We start from the raw sequence: 21,419 nt of genomic DNA, 5'->3' as shown, positions 1-21,419 counted from the left end.
CAAATAATCAAATTTGGTCTATTTTATTACGACCACAAGTCATTTTTAAATGATAAAATAAAATATTACGGAGTTAGCAAGCAAAAATTAAAATATAATTTTGCTATTATAGGTTTGATACTAAATTGCTAATAAAGAAATAAAAAATTAAATGAAAAATAATTAAATAAAAAAAGCAATTGACGATAATTTTAATTCTGAGATCCAAAACATTTAAATGTACGATGACTTTCGTGGGGTAACATTTTTGTTACTATTTGATTAAAAAATTAACTTTTGCTTTGTTTTTAAAATATTCCGTGCAGTTTTGCTAAGAATAGATTATACATCTTATTATCAAATACCCATTGTGAAATATTCATTTTAATTATTGAATTTTTATTTCCTATTTCAATATAAGTTATAAGTGAGTGAGCACTTTTGGGAGCCACTGTAATTATTAAAAATTATTGATATATAATCACCTGAAACGGTTTTCTTTTCCTTAATGAAAATATATTAAACAATACTTATACAAGGTTTTATTGGTTATTCTGATTTTGTCATTTTGTAGGTACACTTTGAGCAAATACTACTTAAAGTAACACATTAAATTCAATAAAAACAATTAAAATTATTCAATAAAAACAATATATTCTGCAAGCTAAACATATTATTTTCTCCACGTCTTAATTTTTTAAAAATTAATGTTGTACCAGAACATTAAAAAATAATAAAAAAATATCTTGTAAAAAAAAATTTTTTTTTTCAAGATATGTTTAAAAAAATGACATTTTGAATAAGATATTTTTTAATGCAGACACTTTTCTTGTACACATCCTACACTTTATAAGAAAAAAGGAAAAAAACACAAACCTGGAAATTTTAAGATTTTTACCTGGAAAACCTGGAAAAATCAGGGAAATTTGAAATCTGTTTTGAGTGGCCACCCTGAATAAAATACATGTGTAAAATAAATACATGTGTAAAATAAATACATGTGTAAATAAATGCATGTGTTACTAGAAAAATTTCATTAACTAATGACTTAAAAATAATCATAAAGTTTTGCTCCATGTTTTTTTTTATTTTAAAGTAATGACAGTCCCATTTTTATCTAATGGACCAAAAAAGTAATAAATTATTATTTTTTTTCTCCCTAGAAGTAGTAAATTTGATTTTAAGTTAGAAGTTCCTTGGTAAAAGTAGTAGAAAAACTTTTATGCTAAACAACTTCTACTAACTGTGGACAAAGAAATACTTTTGTTGTATTCTAAAGCAACCACTCCTAATCACTAATCAGTCCAGGTTTGGTTTCACTGTTATATAATTTTATTTATTTAAGAAATTGCAATTGAAAAATTTGCTATTGACTTATTATTACCAATGTCAATGCTGTTATTTGTTTTATTTTAAACTTTGTTGCAATTAATTTAAAAACTTTACTATTTTTGAAGAATATGGTTTTTTTCTTCTTTATCTTTTAATTATTTTTGCATGGCTTAATTATTTCTAAAATATTTTTGTCGTTGCTTTAGGGCTCTCACGTCACTCGAGTAGAGGGTTCGTACATTTTACAGTGGAAATATGTTGATACTACTATTCACCACCATTCTTTCGACTTTCCTTTGTCAACCCATAAATCTAAAGTTATGTATTATTATGAGGTGCTAAAATCTCAGGACTACAGGTAAGAATAACAAGAAAAATCAAAATTTTGTAATATTTCAGAGTATTAAATAAAAATTGAATTATTTTTTCTTCCTTTTCTATTATTTTTTTCTTTTAGTTTGTAAAAGTTGGAGCCCTAAATCAAGTTAGATTGGTTTGTTTGTGTATAAAAACTAATATAAGTGGCTCATAATTTTTCAAAATGTGTTAAACGTAAAACATTTTATGAATTTTCTAGTCACAGAGCACGGTTACTAGGACTTGACATATTGCCTATGGTCAATAATGTATAAATTATTTAAACAAAAAAGTGTTTGTTATGTATTCATTCTTAAACATTTAATATTATGTTTTTGTTTGCTTTTTTTGCATTTAATATTATGTTAAAAGGTACATAGGAGTGTTCCTAATTTAAATTGAAATAATTTAAGTATATATATTTAATTACCATAAAAAGTATGTTACGATAAAAGTTAGACATCATGAAAAAATAATACCGCATAAACAGTCATACTATAATTTAATTTTTATACTGGAAAAGGCATCTGTATCCAAATACAGAATAAAAGAGAGATATGCAGAAGAAAATACATTACAAACAACGAGAAAAACGGGAGGTTCAAATTAGGATAAGGGCAACATGCTTGAACAAGTTAATTAAGTAAAAGGAAGTTAGAAAGCTCTAAGTGCAGGGTTGCCACAGGCTACTAAAATGCAACTATTTTTGACCTGAGGTGACTATGGCAACTTTTTTTTGCCTGACAGGGCTATAAAAGTAACTATTTTTTGGGAAAAGGAGACTATTTGGAGACTTTTCTGTACTCCTGCGATGCTTTTTAGCATAAATTGGGTTGAGAACCTGCGACCCACGGTAGTTTCTAAACACAATGATTTTTTAAAAAAGAAAAAAAAGTGAAATATGCTGAAAATTTTGAATTGCAAATTTGTGTCATCACTTTTTAATGCTCTCAATTTACTCAGATTCCATTGTAAGTCTATTTTATTTCTCAATCGCCTTTTCAATGGTTATTGCTACGAAATTCTGGATAATTTTTTAAAAAACCCAATTTTTTATACGATAATAAGATGCATGAATTTCGAATTTGAGTTATCACTTTTCACAATATATACACATTAATATATATATAATTGCTAAATTGTTGATAAAAAGGAAAATTTTTTAGAACAAACGTATGTTTATTTTTAATGTAAAACTATTTTTTTGAATGAATTCTAGAAATTAAAAGTATTTAATTTCTGCAAATATACTATTTTTTTTTATTTATAAAAATTTATTGCTAGAACGCTAACATTTATGTAAAAATTATCATATTTGCTACATAACTTGACCAAAAGGATCATGGTGTATGACAATTAAGTCATCTAATAAAATTTTAGTCATATTATTGAAATTTTTTTTCTTCTTATTTAGGCAACTATTTTCATAGTCTTCGGCTACTATTTTCATGCTTTAGGCTACTAAAAGCAACTATTTTGTTCATTTTTTTCTGTGGCAACCCTGTAAATGTTGCTAGATCTAAAATTTAATGGATGATGTTATCATTGTTCTTCCACTTGGATTGTGTATAATCTTATTTTGTTTGTAAAAAGTTTATATTTAGTTTTAATACTTCTTATTTTTGTTCAGGGGCTCAATGTCAAGCCTGCAATCATCTCACAGTGGTACAACTTGTACATCAACTGGGGAACAATCTGGAATTAGTTCATGCCCATCAAGATGATAAACACTATTTTATTTTTTCTTCCCTAAATTAACTGCTGTTTACATGTGTTCTGCAAACTCTTGATTGTTTTGACAAGTATTGATGTCCCACTACTTCCCTAAGTGTGTAAAGAAAAGTAAACAAAGTTGAGCTTTTCTCTTCCCACTTTTTTAGAGGCTTTTACACATTTCTTGTTTGGTAATATTAAAAAGTAGCACTAAGCATTTAAAGCAATTTTAAATTGTTTAATATTTTAAAATCAATATGTTAAATTCTATTGATTCAGAAAAAAATTCAGAAATTTTCTGTTAGTTTAACCATTTTTTTTAATATCTTATAAACTAATATGCTTTTTTCTTATTATTGTGATGGCATTTAAAGTTTTATTAAAAAAAATATAACTCCGTCCATGCTTAACTGAATATTATCGCTTTAATATTTTTTGGTGCCAAATATTTTTTATTAGTTTATTACTATACATTTACCTTGATTTACTGTGTTATTTTGTTGAACTAAAGAAAAAAATCTAGTGTTCTGTATTGCACAGTTACATAACAAATAAAGATATTAAAAAAATCAATTTACAGTCAACATTCGATAGATAGAGCCTTGGGGTCCAGTTAAAACTGGAAGTTATACTGTAAGTATTGTATATTGAGAGACACAAAAATATCATAAATATACATTTGACCAATTTTTACAAAGCAGTGCTTAGCTTTAATAAAAATTTGGTCGCTATCAGAAAAATTTGTAATAACTTTTTAATATATTAATATTTAAATATCTTTAAAATTAATACTTCTTATCTTAAAAATTTAATAACATAGTAAGCTGGTTCAGGTCTGCTGTTTCCAATAAATAACATATGTCAAGATAACTGGGAGGACCACATGTTTTAACTCTAAAATAAACCACATGAGTGGACTGGCACTTCACAAAAAGACTAAATACTACAATGTTCAAACAAGAAACGATACATTTAATTGTATCCTTTGAAAAGAAAGTTATACAGATTTAGAATGACCGTAAATTATGTCCACCTTGGATGTAGTCTTAGAGTTCAGGGACCTTTATTAAAAGGGGTTTCATGGTGTTTTTCATTTATTGTGTGGGAGGATGAAAGAAAATTATGGTTCATATAATTCTTTAAAACTTATTCTGAATCAAATTACTAAATTTCATTGGCTATATTGCATTGAACTGTTCAGTGCGGATGTTCTATCGGTCATTGAAATAACATTATGACTATGGAAATACAAAAACGACTTTATTTGTTGATCATTATATTTTTATAATGGGGGTCATACTAGAAAGTGTAGACTGTACTATGTTAATTCTAAGGTTCTGTTTCTTTTTGTTTTAAGAATTCTGAACAAGTATTAATATTACTATTTCTCATAAATTTTGCTAGCTAATTTGTTTTTTAAGTATTGAGTTAAGGATTCTTTCATTGAATATTTAGCAATAAAATTCGTAAATAATTATTTTAATGTTTTTTAAAGCAATCAAGAGTCTGCTGATTTATATATGTTAATAAATAAATAAAAATATGAGAACTATATGTGCTTATTGTAAACTGCATAGTATTTTTCTTGGAAAAAATTCTATTTATCCAAATAAAGAGTGCCTATAAATTCTAAAAATTTAATTATGCTATAATAATATAGGCATTATATGCAAAATATTCTAATAAATTCTAATTCTAATAAATTAACAACTATATTACTATATATTCTCGATAGAAAATTTTCTCTGATAAACAAATATTACTTATGTTTAATTACTATTGGGTCAATTGTATATCATGTGTGATGAATGTATTGAAATGTGACCAATTACTTTTTAAAAATTAGTGTTAATGATAAGCATGATGAAGACTTGGGCATTAGATCTAATTACTATTTAAATTATAGTATATACTATTATATTTGACTAAATGTACACATTTAATTCATTGGATTGTATATCAAAATAGTACTTTATTTATAACAAAATATGTATATGAGTTAATTTTATTGGTCCAATTGATTCATATTTGTCATATCATTCCAGTTAATATTATTATTTGATATTACTTTAATTTACACTTTGTTTTAAACCTCTTTTGCTTTATATTTAACACCATTTTAGTTAATGAATGTTTAGATTTTCTAATGTAAGATAGACATAGGGATGCCAACTGCTATAAATTTTCAACTACAAAATTGTTGAAAGTTTTTGGAAACTACAAAAATGTTAGCTCTTTATATATTTTTCCAATTATGTAAATGAAATATGCTTATTTGATAAAAATCATTCAGATATAAGCAGCTAATATGTACCTTTTCTTCAAATAGTTTTTTTCAAACATGGAACAGAATTATGAAGAATTTTTGAAAACTACCAAAACGTAAATGGATTTTTTAGTAACTTCTTATTTCCTTATGATTCTTTAAATTATATAAATACGCCCGCAAATTTGTATATTTTTTCCCTCATTGCAATCAAACTTTTTTTCAAGCGTGATTAACTTATTTATTTGTTCCCTAACTAAATTTTGAAGTAATTTTTCTGATATTTTTCTAAACTCTGATAACTACAGAATGATAACTTTTTAAATTCTGGTATCTGATTTGAATTTTTTAATAACCTTTTTCTTCTAATGATTTTTCATTATATTAAATAAGTATTAAATTTTTACCCACCTTTTTTTACATTAAAACAACCCCTTTATTTTTCTATATAGATGAAATTTTTATAGCATTTTTACATGTTGTTCTCCCTTTATGCATTTTAAATGTTTTGCATCATAATTTTTTCTTTTTTATTGTTAGTTCTCACTATGTGCATGTTATACATGAATAGTCATTAGTTTTTTCTTCATCTCAAATACATATTGATTTTTTTCTGTAAAATAATTTAATTTTCTAAAATATTTCCCCCCAAATATTTTCATTGTTGTAGTCCAATAATTTTCTTTGATTGATATTTCTTTGTCTCTAAAATGTAGTGATAACTTTTTCTTGTGTCTGTTATCATTCTGTATTTAAATTGATTGTCATATTTTGATTTTATAAGTATTTTTTTAATTGCATTTTTTAAAAAAAATATGTACGGTAAAATTCGATGAAACACTTCTAATGGTTTGGTTAATATAACTAGTTGATACGAAAGAAAAAGCAATTAAAATTAAGATATTTTTATTTTTGAAGGTATATATAGCTAATTACTAAGTATGTCTAGCATATTTATGTAATAGTTTATGTATGTATTATTTTTTAATTTTAAAAATACCCTGTTTTATTTATGCATTTTATTTTATTTTTTTAATGTTTTTTTTTTTTGTTTTCTTATAGCTGTGTATAATTTGTTCATAGGGGATATGGTTTATTTTTTAGTATTTATAAAGCTATGCTTAATATTACAACTGTTATTCTTTTTTCTTTTGTGTTTTATTTTTGTGCACCTATCATTGTGTAATAATGCACAAATCCATAGCTGTTACTTTTCTGTTTTACGATATAAATTTTTTTTTCTTTCGTGTGATTAATTCCTGCTTTCAAATAAATTCACTTCTTTAAGGTATTAAATATTGAACTTTTATTTAGTAGGAATTCTTTGTGAGTTGAGGAATTTATTATTTCAATTTGAAAAAGAGTTTAAAGTATTTTGTTTTTCTCTCTTTAACTAATGTGCTACTTGGGTAAATTTGTGCAAAAATTTCCCTGCAGTATCTCATTAACTTGTGGAAAAACGAGTTTTCTGTGTAGGACAGCGAAATGATTGTATCTCGGACAGAGTTCGAGTTTGGAAGTTAAATGGTATGATTTAATTCATTCATATTTAAAGATATGCATTGTGTTTGTGCAGTTTTTGCACATTATTTTAAATAACTATTTTTATTGGCAGTGATAGAGTGCCATATTTGTGTTAATAGTCAGATTGTTAAGGAATTTATGTGAAATAATAAGCAAGAATGTGTTTTGTTTTATTTTGTAATTGCAAATAGTAGTTTTTCAAGGATGTCAATTACCATAAATTGTCTGTAATTTCTATGAATTTTAATTTTTATTTATAGCAATTATGAAAGCTTTCGAAACTATTAAAAAATTCATGATTGAAACTTATTTAATATTCATCATTAAGTTTGTATTCTTCGTGTAAACAAAGGTCTCTGATGTACCTCAGTGATTTCCCTTTTTATCTTTTGTCAGTTTTGTGTATAATACTGTTTTCTAATTTTTTTTCTTGATAGACTTAGTTTATAACATATTTAGAGTTTGTGATGTTGTTTATGCTTAGAGAAATGTTGTGGTCTTCAGCTTTAAGGTCATTTAACTCCACGTTAAAAAAATCCAATAAAATTATTAAAAAATTTATTATATACTTTTTTTGAATTTTTTATTTTGATTACATTTAGTAAATTATAATAATCTTAATATCTTAAGAAATCATCTTTTTTTTTCTTCATTGAAACTGACAAGTAATATTTTTTTATTTTTACAAAATTGACAAGACAAAAATTCTTAGATTCTAGTATAGTTAGATCACCTGCTAAATTTTATGTATCTATACAATGCANTTTTTTTTTTTTTTTTTTTTTTTTTTTTTTTAGCTTCTTATTGAATAATAATTTATGTATTTCTCTAATTTTAAGTTATTATATGTCATTTATTTAAACATAATTATATTATCTAAAATTATTTTTATACTTAAAATAGATTATCAGAACACATTTTGTTTATAGGATTATTCAGGGGTGATTGTATTCTGGATTTTTCATATTGTTCTTAAAAATGTAATTTTTCTGGGAATATAGTGGATTCCTGCGTTTCTCAAGACCATTGGTTCTCAGAATTTAGCTAATCAAATACTTATTATCCAACGAAGTTTCCCCGTAATTTCTCAATCTAAAATTCAAAGTTTGAAATATTTGCTAATTCTCGCTAACAATACGCTTACAAAATCTGCCACAATTCAGTAGAAATCCGCCAATATGATTCTTTTTGTTCGACAGATCTTCGCCATTTTGAATAGTTGGAACTGCATTGGAATCTGCTAATATCATGATTCTTATTCACGAGATTTAAATATCAAGCATCGATTTTCGTTTTCACCTGATTTAAAACTTACATGTTGCGATTCGTATTCACGTGGTTTAAAAATCATACATCGTGATTCGAATTCACGTGATTTAAAAATCCAATGTTGCAATTTGTATTTACGCGTTTTTAAAATCAACTTTGCTATTCATATTCGCGAGTTTTTAAAATCCAGTAACACGATTCATATTTACACGAATTTAAAATCCAATGTAGCAATTGATATTCTCGCGTTTTCTTCAAAGTCCAATATCACGATTTGTATTCACGCGTTTGTAATATCAATATTCGTATTTTTATGTAATTTAAAAGCTGCAATTGCGATTTGTATTCACATATTTTTTGAAATCCAATATCCCGATTCATATTCACTCTATTTTTAAATCCAATATTGTGATTCACATTCACGTGATTTTAAAAATCAAACATCACGATTCTTGTAAGAACGAAGATTTTTCTCAAATCAGTTACTATAAAAAAAGTGTGATAATCTTCATTGGTAGGTAATTTAATTATAAATCTTATTTCAAAAAATTCTGTTAAATACAATACGTTTTTGCACATAAAATCTGCAGGTTTTTTAATGGTCTGTCACAATTACCCCTGATTATTATAATATTAAATATGCTTCTTTTTCATGTTATTCATTAAATTCAATCTCTTTTTTTAGTTAAAATGAATGCATTTTATTACTAAGCATATGTGACATCTCCCCTATTTTTTTTTTTTTTTTTTAAATCAGCCTTTTTTCTCTCTTTTTCTTTCTTTTTTGTCAACTCTACTTAATTTACTATTGTGTTTAAAAATATCCTACTCAAATTCCTCTGATAGTTTGAAAAATTTTTCAATGTTGGTCTACTTAAGTTTTTTAAAACTTATTTGTGTGTTTCTGTTACTGACATTTCAATTAAAAGTTTTCATATTTCAACAACACTATGGAAAGAGAATGACAGAAAGCTGCAAAAGCTTTTTCAAGGCCCGATTTTTGATACAGTAGAAAGGTATAGCCATTCATTGACATCCTTGTATCTGTGTTGAGTGAAATTTTTGTGTGAGCTTTGATTTTGAAGAAATTAAATATAAGTTTAATAAAAATAAGTAAGGAAATTCTATTAAAATTAGTATATCAAGATTAAAATTATAATATTTATGACCTAATGCACTAAATATTATTGCACTTGATTTTTATGATATTCAAAAATCTAATACGAGCTGCTTTTTACAAACAATTAGTTAGAACAAATGTCTATTTCCCTAATTTTTACTTTTTATATTTAACAGACAATTGTTTTGCGACATGTACACATTTGTCTATGTACAAATAAATACTCAAATCATATTAAAAGTAAATTAGATAAAACCCACACATCAATTTAGAGCACTCAGTTTAGTCTATGGAAAAAAATATATATTATCTAATGCTGAATGTATTTTTTATTTTATAAGGAAATGCAGTTTTATCATTATGCTTATTGAATAGCCGCTGAATTAATTCATAGGCATTATAGAAGTTTGAATGTATAATGAGTGGATAAAACTGCATTATATTTAGGTGCACTCTTATTATAGAGTTATTTACATACATTTATTTATTCTTTAGAAAAAGATGTAGATTGCATGGCGAAAAGTAATTTTATGCTTTTCTTACTTTTAAGATGCTATCTGGAAGAACTTATTAAATGTGAATATAAATTTGTGCTACCAGGGATTGGGTGTTAGGCATTCCGTTCTCATGTGAACATGTATTTAAGACTGATTGTGATTCAAATCATGTTTTAATGAATTTGCAAAGTATGGAATGTGATATTCTTCCAGCGTTATGCTAGTTGTTTAAATGAGATATTAAATTGTTACATTTGATAGTGGAAATAAAATTTTAATTTTTCTTCATAACCCTGCTGTGCATTGTTCAGTTATTTAATACAAACCTATTGCAAGTTTTTATCTTGACACTAAAATAATAACTGTTTATTTTTTATGTGGTCTGTTGGATGGTGTTTTCAATATTGTAAACAACAACAATCTTAAGATCTTGACCTGCTCGACTTCCGGTTAGACAGTTTACAACTGCTTACTACAGCTTATTCTTCGAGGTGATATTTTCAAACAGATACTTTTGTTTTCAATGAAAGAAAAAAATCATTTAACTTCGGTGCCCAAATCTGCTGTATTTCATAAGATTTAAGTAATTCTGGTGAGTTTAAAGTGAAAATTTATTTTAGTTATTCATAGATATATTGTTAAAAAAGATGACATGATTGCTAGATTTGGAGATTACTCTCTTTTTTGGCAGTCATGATTTGGCCTCTTTTTTTTCTTGTTTATTATTGTTTGCTCTTGTTACGAGCCGTGCACTATCCTATGTTTGTGTTAGCACATTGTTCAAGCTGCAAGCCTAAGTTCATTTTACAAATTATAATTTTTGTTTAAATTTTGAAGTTGGTATAATTGTTAACAAGGTTATGAGTGCTTTGCAACGCTTCTTTTTTTCAAATGTACTACACAGCAAGAACCACTTCGAGTTTAAGACTTAGAACTCCTTATAAACACAAATAATAAATCAGGTAACAAATACTATGTATACAAGAAATACTATTCAAGTTAGTCTCAAAATACAATGAACACATAGTGAGCCACACTCAAAACACACTGAAAGCAGTAACCCGGAAGTAAAGGCAGTAAAGAGCCTGCAGCACTCTCTAGTGTAGAAAACTCCATCCATGGGATAGATATAAAAAGTTGAAGTACTTAAAATCTTTTAGTCATAGAGTGGAGCGGTTGCCAAATTACCATACTAAAGAAGTTTGCAAAATCTTATAATTCTGAATTGGTATCTTCTGCTGTTTCAATGGTTTGTGAAAATTTAATTAAAAATACAAAATTCAGAAAATTATAAATTTTACTGATTGATTTCCGATAGGATTTAAAAATTAATGTTTCTTAAAAATAATGTCCATACAAAATTTTCGAATTTTTACTTAATATCTTCAACTACTTTAATAGCATCAAAGTACGGTTTGGTTCCTTGAAATGTCAGAATTGAATCTTAGCAAAATACATTAGATTTTAATTCTAAAATTTTGTTGAGATATTCATAAGAAATACATTTCTTCAACACTTTAAAGTTAAGATATTAACTTTAAAGTGTTCTCACAAGAGAATAAACAAAATCCAGGCTATTTTAAAATTTTAAACAGTCTTGGTGAAATTTTTACAGCTTTTAGACTATTGAGGCTGCAGAAGATATCAGTTTTTTAAAATAAATTTCAGCCCTCTTAAAATGAGTGAAAATGCTGAGCAAAGATTCCAAAATTCGAGTTATTAGATGTTTTTCTTGCTCATAAACATTTGAGTGTATAATTCTTAAAGCGCTTTCTTTTTCAGTGGCACGACAGCCTTAGGTGGGCCTTGACCTTCTACAGAAGTATTTTTCTAAGCTTCTCTCCGTTTGGCAAATGTTTTTCAAGCTTTAGTTTTCAGATTTTAAGTGTTACTTAAACATCAAAATTCAAGTTGCTTTTGCTACAAAATCATCCATGGCGTACTGTACACATCGGCCGACAGTTTTTTCTGAAAAGTGTATCACTGATGTATAAAAAGATTTTTCCCGTTTTTTATGGGGCATCGGACATATAACTTCGCCGTGAATAGACTATTTCTTCCAAACGAATGTGCTTAATAAAACAAGTTATGTGTTCGGGGGCTAGCTGCAAAGTATCTTCTTGAGATACGATAACAAACGCTTGAATTTCTAATCAAAATACAGGGTGTGTAGCGTTTTTAAAAAGTGCTTAAAGGTGCTTATTTTCGTGTTTTAAAAGCCCTTAAATGTGTTTTTTTTTTATTGAGTGTTATTAAAAAGTGTTTAATTTTCTCTTTTTCAAAATGAGATTTTTCCTTTACTATGTTGATTTTCGCTTCGAATTATGCAAAAAGACACAGTTCACATTATTCTATTCAACGTTTTCACAATTTATTCAGCCCAATCTATTTCGGCGTATTGACAGTCCGTAACCTATAAAAACGACATTTGTTATACATGATTACAAATTTCATATTGTCAAAAATAATGCCAAAAGGTTTTTTTTTTTTTTTTTGATATGATTGTTAAAACAAGATAAAACCGTCAATTGTCAAAATCTTTCCAACCCTGCCTAATTATATTTTTTTAAAGGGCTTAAAAATATTTTTCGAGTGCTTAAAAGGTGCTTATTTTTTGTTGAATAATTTGGCTACGCACCCTGAAATAAAATGCTAATTACAAAACTACGTTAAAGAATGTAACTTTCCTCATACAGTACAGAAACCATTATCCGGAAATCAGAAACCGGAACGAAATTCGATATATTTTCCCGCCATTTTTTTTAAAAAAATGATTTTTTTCCTCATAAGATTTTAGGATTTTTCTTTCTTTTTTGAAAGATGTTTACCTTACCATCATTTTGGAAATAATCATTAGTGTATTACTTCATTCTTTTTTCTTCTTTTCAAGATTATTTCCAAATATTTTTTTTTAGTTGGATTTAACAATAAAAAAACGGCTTTTTGTAGCGATTCAGAAAACCGGAAAAATCAGTTATCCGGAATAGCGATGGTCCTGATCGTTCCGGATAAGCGGTTCCCTACTGTACTCTAAATGTCCAATTCTTGCCTGAATGAGACTTCCTCTGTCCGCAAAATAAAACACATTTGTTCCAGTTGTGTATTCGCAGTAAAGCGCTGTAAAGGACAGTTTTTTTTTTTGTTAAGAATTTTTATAGGCGATGCATCAGACTTAAATATGAAAAACTAATGACTATGAATAAATAAATAAAAATAAAAAATTTCAATCTAAACATGATAATTTGTTTTTTTTCTCGAAAACTCATTTCTTAAAGTAATTACTATTTTTTAAATTAAAGGCTCTAGGGAATCCTGTTGACCAATGATAATTATTTTAAAATATTTATTTCCATCTAAAAAAAATCTTGTTAAAACACGAATCATAATTGAACGAGGAAAAAAAAATTAAATATAAGGTAACTGATGAAATATTTTTATCGTTAAAAATGAAAGAAAAAAAATCATAATAATAATTTCTTCTTGCCCTCAATTGCAGTTTCAATATTTCTCCTGACAAAATAATGTTTTAAATAGTTTGTTTTTTAATTAAAAAGAAAAATGCTAGTTCAGCCGTTTAATTTGCTGAAATCAGCAGAACTCGTAAATGTCATGTTTTGGATAGGTAATTACTATGCACAAAAACTCGTGATTTTAAATTGCCTCAAGAAAGGAAAATCAGTTCCTAATTACCAATTCTATTTTCTGGTTTCATGGAATGAAAAATTGGAAAAATAAGAGACCGATGCATTTTTATGACTGGAAAGTTCATGGCAATTTAATTAATGAGGTTCAATCAACAAAATTGAAAAATTTTTCTCCGACATCTTTTATTAAATGTGGAATAAAAATATTATTTTGTGAAGCAGAAGAATTGGATTAACGCTTTCGGTTTTAGTATTTCAAATATGTAAATTAATTAATGTGACGAAATGCTTCGTTTCTTTTAAATATGTTAGCTTTTTCATATCAAATTAATAGGCAATATAAAAATAAATAAATAGGCAAATTTAACAAATACATGAGCATAAGTAATTTTTAAAAGGTTTAGTTTTCTTATAACGATAACAATACTAAATTTTTGGGAATTGATGCTATAATGTCAAGGGCTGCAGTTCTGTGCTTGATGATATTAAAAGTTTTAACTCGTTTCTTGACTGCCACAAACATAATTTACGCCATATTTTCAATAAAAGCAATTCATTGTCAAGAAAATTTCAACTACTATCTGACTAGCTAAAGTACTTAAAGTTAAGAGTAGCTCTTGCTCTTTTTTGATTAACAATACAAAATTCAATCATTTTGAACTGATCAAATTCAATCATCAGAAACAGAATTTATCGTCAGTGAAAAATTCTACCACTCTCCAACTAGCTAGAGTCCTTAAATTTGTATTAGAGCTCTGAGCTGAATGACAATACAAAATTCACACTTTTCGTAAAAGCTGCAAGTAAAATGTATCCCAATAAAAATTTCGTTAACCTTGCGACATAAACAAAATAACGGTCAACATACTAAAAAGTGGAGAATAATAAAATAAATCAATTTGGAAAACTGCGTTTATCTAGTAAACTAAAAAAAGGGAAACTGATTTAATTTATGCAGGACCCTAAATGAAAAGCGTAGGATGCGTCATATTCGTAATCGACTTTTACCCATCGAAATGTTCTTCACGTCTTTCAAAAGTGATTGAGGTTTCCTACATTTTTTGTTTTAGGTTCAAAAATCGAATTATTTTTCTCTTATATCAATTATTTAAAAAACCTAGTTTTTTAAATTTTAATTTTATTGTTTTTAAATAAGTTAAACAAGTTTCAAAATAAGTTAATATTTTTATTATGAATTTTTGAATTAAAATTTTTTTCCTATCGTGAAAACTTCATGATTGGAAATAATTTTCCTTTTTAACAGATGTTTTTGATATTCTCGTAACTACCACCCCCGCATTTCTAGTAATATGTTAATATAGAAATGTAAATCCATAGTTTATTTTAATAATAAGTTTAATTACTAAGAATTTAGGAATGTTTACTCGATAGAATTGTTATTTAAACTAAGCTATTTTTATTTCAGCAATGCTGTAATTTATTAATTTATTTATTTGAGGAAACCATAATGAAAACTTGGTTTGCTTTTAAATTTTTTTTTCCTTCTTAACAGTATCGCGATTTTCAAAAACATTTTCACTAATTTATTGATATACTAGTCACATTTAGAGACCATCTTGGTAAAATTATCTTGTACAACATATAAATGTTAATGGTAACCAAGCCGAATGCTATCGCAACTATTTTGAAATATTTTAATTCTTCAATCCCTCCTCAATTTGTCTTAAACAATTCTATTTACCAAATTTTTTAACCATCTAGATGGTGCCTGTGCGAAAGTACTATTATTTCAATTTTTACTATTTTCAAGAGAAGTCACCGATATCGTGAAGCCCCAGTTATTTATGCTTTGGATTTTAGCAATAATTCTAAATAAAATTTGAAATCTGTCTGGTAGCCATTAAATTACATAAACCATGCCATCACAATTTTTATCCTCTGCAGAGGGGATCTTATTTGGTGATTCCATTTTCTCAATTTAGACATTGATTTGAAAGGGAAGGAAATTTTCCTCGGTTCTGCTCAGGGACCGATCACAGGACTTTCGATTCCACAGATTTTACGAGCACGAATATCGCATGTACTTGGTGAGTCTTAGTGGAGTCGAGGATCGAACTCCGGACGGGAGTCCAATTCACTAACCACCAGGCTAAGAGGGCTCCAAAAAAGATAGCAAGTAGTTAATGCTGCTGGATTGTTATTTCGCTTTTGGGGAAGGCTATATCATCAGTACCTAAAGTTGTATCTGAGGAACCACCGACTTAAAAGCACGTGCTTTCTTGCTATAGCTTTAGTATTTCAGTGATTTTTTGGCATGGAGACAATTGGTTGACGGAAAGGTACTCCACTTATTTCTAGAGACTTTTTTGACGTTAAGATCGGTGCCAAAAAGTAAGATATATGTATTTTTACATCTTTTTTAAAAAAACTAATACACAAAGTTTAACATTTAATATTGATGTTAATTTATCAGAGGACAATAATGATATCAACAAGCAAGAATAACAGGAATAACATCAAAAAGAAATACTCGCACTAATTAAATGTTTTAACATTTAAGATAGAGATTAATTTATCAGCAGACATACAAAAGTATTTATATAAAATAGTTAACAAAATTATAATTTTATTTTCAAATCTCATAAATTTACCTCTCTCTCTCTCAAAAAAGAAAAAAAAGAAAGTTTTATGCTAAACAGAAACAGGATTTCAGCTAAATAATAACAATTGAAATTAGTCGTCAAACCAACCCCATTCCCGGTTCTATATCATATAACCTGATTGATGGAAACTAAACTCTCTCTATATATTTATCTTACACCTTGCGTTTTATTTAAGTTGAAACATTAATTTTCTCAAATTTATTTACGGTTCACGACCTTTTAGCATTTCTAAATTTGTTTGTTCATTTACGTCGCACTAGAGCTGCACAATGGTCTATTGGCGACGGTCTGGGAAACATCCCTGAGGATGATCCGAAGACATGCCATCACAATTTTGATCCTCTGAAGAGGGGATGGCACCCCCGCTTCGGTAACCCGACGACCTGCTCGCGAAGTCGAGCACTTTACGGTAGAACAGTTTAACGAGGACCAATACCGCACACCCTCGGTCCCTACGCAGGCTGATCCAAGTGGTCACCCACCCGCACACTGACCGCAGCCAGTGATGCTTGACTTCGGTGATCTGCTGGGAACCGTGTCTTAACGATCAGTCTACTGCGGGACTATGAATGGTAAAATTATGGGTAAATTTAAGCACAAATCACAATAATAAAACTTCTTAGAATGTCAAGCTCGTCAACACATTTCTTCCGGGTTTAGGAAGCTTGTTATTGTTTTCATCAAGTCACCCATTCAAAGAACCATCAATAAATTTAAAACCATCCCAACATTTTTTTCAAAGTAGTGTAGAAAGAGGTTATCAAGAATACTTGAAAAATTAGTGTCTTTGGGTATGCCAAAAGTTTGCCGAAAAACACCTTCATTAAAACAAAATTCCTAAAAATGTAGAAATTAGTAATATTTGGCAATTATTAAAATCAATATTTAAAATATTGTTAAAATCATAAAAGTATCAAGGGTATCAGATCAAAAAATCTTTATTGTCATAACATATTATTAAAAAAAAGTTAATCATTTTTAATAATCTAATTTGAGTCTTTCAAGTAAAACCCGAATCATAAATATAATTAAATAAAAAAATCTAAGTATACAGTAAACAATTTTCCAGGTGTATTCATACATGTGTACGAAATTTAATAGGTATGTTGTGAAACTTTGAGGTGATAGTGATATAGGTTAGCAAGTTAAATGCTGCTTCATATAATTTTGTATAAATTATTTAAAGCAGGAATTTTTTTAATGATAATGTTATAGCTATCGGAACAAAGTTGACATGTTTGATAATTGGAAAGTTCGTTTTTAAAATACTTGCAAATAAAGACTTAAGAGGCTTTATTTATGAGGCAAATAATAAAATATTTCCTATTGAATTCTAGGTCATTCATTAGATTTTTAAGCTTAAAGCTATTGAAATTAACTAGATGAGAATTGTTAAGAATCGTTGTTGTATTAATTTACTGAAATTCTAATATTTCTATTTGTATCTATAGAAACGTGATATTATTTCAAATTAATCGCACTAAATTTATTTGTTATAGTGAAGAGCTGATTTCAAATACACAAGTTTGGGGAACACTGACCTAAGGCAACGAAGAAATGTTGAGCTTTATGCTATGGCAGGGCCACCCTAGCTTTGAAGGTTAGCTAGATTCGCCTTGAAACACCTGTTTATACTTCCTAACAGTTAGTTTGGTTTTGAGTCTTTAAACTTATTTGTTTCAATTTTTCTCTCTCAGAACTTATGACTTTAGGTTCTCCAATGGGTAAATTTATAAACTAATTCAATACTTGAACCTGCGACATTTGATTTGCATCTTAAAGCTCGAATTTTCCTTCCGTCAGATATATATACTTCTACTTCGATTTTCAATGTTTCAGAATATAATCTTCATGTTACTTGCTTCTGTTTCTTTCTTGGTTAATTTTTCGTGGGAGCAGTTGGAGGACATAATCGGAGGTTTTTGGTATTTTGCCACTAACCTGCAGGAACTGCTCTTACCCTAACCGCATGGTAATCAAAGACTATATTCTTTGTGGTAATGTCCCTCGTGAAGAATCTGCAGTTTTGTCAGTTTGCTTTCCATTTTTTATTTATATTTTTAATTGATGCTGATGTCGGTTGTTCGGTTATGTATTTTGCATTAAAATACGTTCTCATATATAAAATTACAATTTTTCAAAAATATTTTTCGTCAAAGGTATAAAATTAGTGGTTATTTCTATTTATTATCAATGTTCTGCTAAACATTACACTAGTTTCTTTTTTTAGAATTTTTATTTCATCATTTCTTTTCTAAAAAAATGACGAGCTTCAGGATAAAATAAAAAAAAAGAAAGTAAACCTTTCTTATGTCCTTAACTACTTTTAAAAAACGAAAAAGATAGTTCGTTTGTCAGCAAAGAAGTTCAAAAATCACCGAGAAAAATTTATCTAACAGTAAAAAGGCGTTTAAAAAAATAAAAAGAATTTAAAATTAGAATTTATGAGTATCCATTAAAATTTTGTTCTTAAAGACGGATTTACACGAGAAAGAATTAAAATGTAAATGTAGCCATGCAATGAAAAATAATTGACAAATTAAAAGTTAAAAATGCATTGCTAGATGTCTGACAAATTATAACTTTCTGTAAATGCAAAATATAAATGAACTCCGATAAGATAAAAGTTAAAAATACGTTGCAAAACGTCTGGCAATAATAATTTTCTATTAATATATAATATAAATATAGTCATAGCATGTAAAATAATTGACGAGAAAATAGTTAAAAATGCAATGATCATAACTTTTAATCAATACAAAATATAAATGTACAATGCAAAATACGATGAAAAGTAATTGACAAGATAGAAGCTGAAAATTCATTGCAAGACGACTGGCAATCATAACTTTCCATAAATACAGAAAATAAATGTAAAATAAATTGAGTGAAAATAAATTGATAAAATAAATTGATTGAAATTGATTGAGAATAAATAAATTGAGGGAAAATAAATTGAGTGAAAACTCATTGACAAATCAAAAGTGAAAAATGCATTGCAAAATGTTTGAGGATCATAACTTTCTATTAATACTCGTACAATGACCTTTAATTTTTTTAAATTTGTAATAGTTTGCCATAACCTTCCATGTTTAGTAGAAATTCAATTAATCGTTATTGAGTTAATAAAATTTATTTAGATGCTAGCAACGGATCTTAATAGTTAAGAGCTAAACAGTCTAAACTCTTCCTAAGGAGATAAACAATTAAAGAGAGAAAGCAAAGTCGCAATAGTTAAAGTTAAACAAAGAGCTTAAGTGTTAATTAAATTCGGGAAATCAGTTAAAAGTTTTACCATTAATCTGCTAAAGATTTGTTGTAAGATAAATAATTCATTATAAAATCAAACTTTCATAAATAATTCGTTATTCAAAAAGTTAATAAGTTGATTATGATTATATTAATAAATAAATAAGATTTAATCAAACTATTTAACAGTTATAATTAAACATTTATATTATTATTGATAACAAATGTAAATTGCAAACTAAGGTAAACAACGTTAAAGAGCACAAAAATATTCTGCATTTAATAATATTCTGCATTTAATAATATTTTTGTCCTCTTTAACGTTGTTTACCTTAGTTTGTATTTTAGCACAAAGGTCGCCCACTTGTGTATAAATGTAAATTGGTTAATTTTTTGTGTTTTTTGAAGTGTAAATAAATATTTTACGATATCCTGAGTTAAATAATGCTTTTTGTTTGAGATAAATAAAATGACATGTTTTTATTTTATTATCCTGATTAATTAGTTAAGCACTACTCAAATCCAGGATAGCGGAGTCTGAGTAAAAAATATTTACACGACTCTGACTTCTGTTTGTAAAATGTTAGGTCCTATAGGTTAAAAGAAGAAAAAAATCGTTGTTCTTGTAAACAATTATTTAGGAAAATAATTATAATTATGTGACTTATTACTCGAAAAAGTAATAAAAAGATGCACTCTTTAGAAAAGATTATAATTAATACAAAATACTACTGAGTTATACTCATTACTAAATATTAGGTTTATGGAATTTCCAACATTCAGCACCATACAAAAGTATGGAACGAGCAACAGCATTAAAAACGATCATTTTTGTGGTGATTTTTACATTCGAAGTTCTCTAAATTTCTGAGGGTTTCTGAAACAGGTTCTAGCTTTTATAATTATTTGGTTAATATCATCGTCACTGTCTCCTTATTTATTAACAGTTGCTCCAAGGTCTGTGAACGAATAAATTTCTTAAACTTTTTTTATTTTTGTAAATTTTTTATTGTTTTAATTCTTATAATTAGTTTTTATTTTTTTCATTAGATTTTGCATATATTCTCATAGTTTTTGTGTTATTTTTTATTAATTTGTAGACCAATTTGATTCACACATTTATTTAATTTTTTAGTTTCATTTAAAAAGATCGATGAGTTTAGATGAAAAGAGGACTACGTAATCTGCACAATCAAGGTCTTCCAGGGAAGTGTTAGTTTTCCATCTGATACTTTTTTTTTCACTTTCGGTAGCCTTCTTCCTAATCCAATCAGTGCCAATTATGAATATAAATTCACTAGCCGGGATAGCCTGGTAAGCAGGGCGCTGGACTCTCGTTCGTAAGAGTGGGAGTTCAAATCCTGCGAGTCGAAGGCTCCACGTGTAGTGAATGGTGACTGGTGCACATTAAATTTGTCTGGTCACAAAGTCCTCCTCTCCCGCTACAAATTATACCTCTGAGAGTACTGAATTGGAGATTGATCGTACCTTTGTTTAGGTCAAAATTACGATCCATGGATGAATAAATGGATGCATGCATGGGTCCACCCTATGAAACAGGTGCGACGTATGGGTGTGGCAGAAGCTAAATTCTTGGAAACAGATGACACCCCTGGAAGCAAGAACAATCCCACCTCTCTGCTTTAATGACCGACGATAGCATCAATAATAAAAATTCAAACAAAACGCAATCCTAAACCGCGATAGCTCAGGGGATGGGCGTTCGCTTTCCAATGAGGTGAACCGGGTTCGAATCACAGCGATGGCTGGGATGCGAATTCTGCATCCGGCATGCACCTACCACAGTGCTTGCGTGTAATGTCGTCAGTGGTAGACGGATCATGG

At 27.7% G+C, this 21,419-nt stretch overlaps 1 protein-coding gene across 3 annotated transcripts in view; it reads left to right on the top strand.

Annotated features, from left to right (window-relative positions):
• LOC107437197 (real-time) overlaps positions 1-4,044 on the top strand; it is a 28,785-nt gene extending 24,741 nt beyond the window's left edge. For all 3 annotated transcript variants that reach the window (XM_043041128.2, XM_043041129.2, XM_043041130.2), the window contains exons 14-15: positions 1,518-1,669; positions 3,299-4,044. In XM_043041128.2, coding sequence (XP_042897062.1) covers positions 1,518-1,669; positions 3,299-3,392 — 246 coding nt within the window. In that variant the 3' untranslated portion in view covers positions 3,393-4,044. The remainder of the gene's footprint in view (positions 1-1,517; positions 1,670-3,298) is intronic.
• Positions 4,045-21,419: the final 17,375 nt, after the last annotated feature.

Source organism: Parasteatoda tepidariorum, chromosome 9 (genome assembly GCF_043381705.1).
Source record: "Parasteatoda tepidariorum isolate YZ-2023 chromosome 9, CAS_Ptep_4.0, whole genome shotgun sequence".
In the NCBI taxonomy this organism is placed as follows: domain Eukaryota; kingdom Metazoa; phylum Arthropoda; class Arachnida; order Araneae; family Theridiidae; genus Parasteatoda; species Parasteatoda tepidariorum.
The sequence above is the reverse complement of the archived record's forward strand: the minus strand, read 5'-3'. Positions and strand labels throughout refer to the sequence as shown.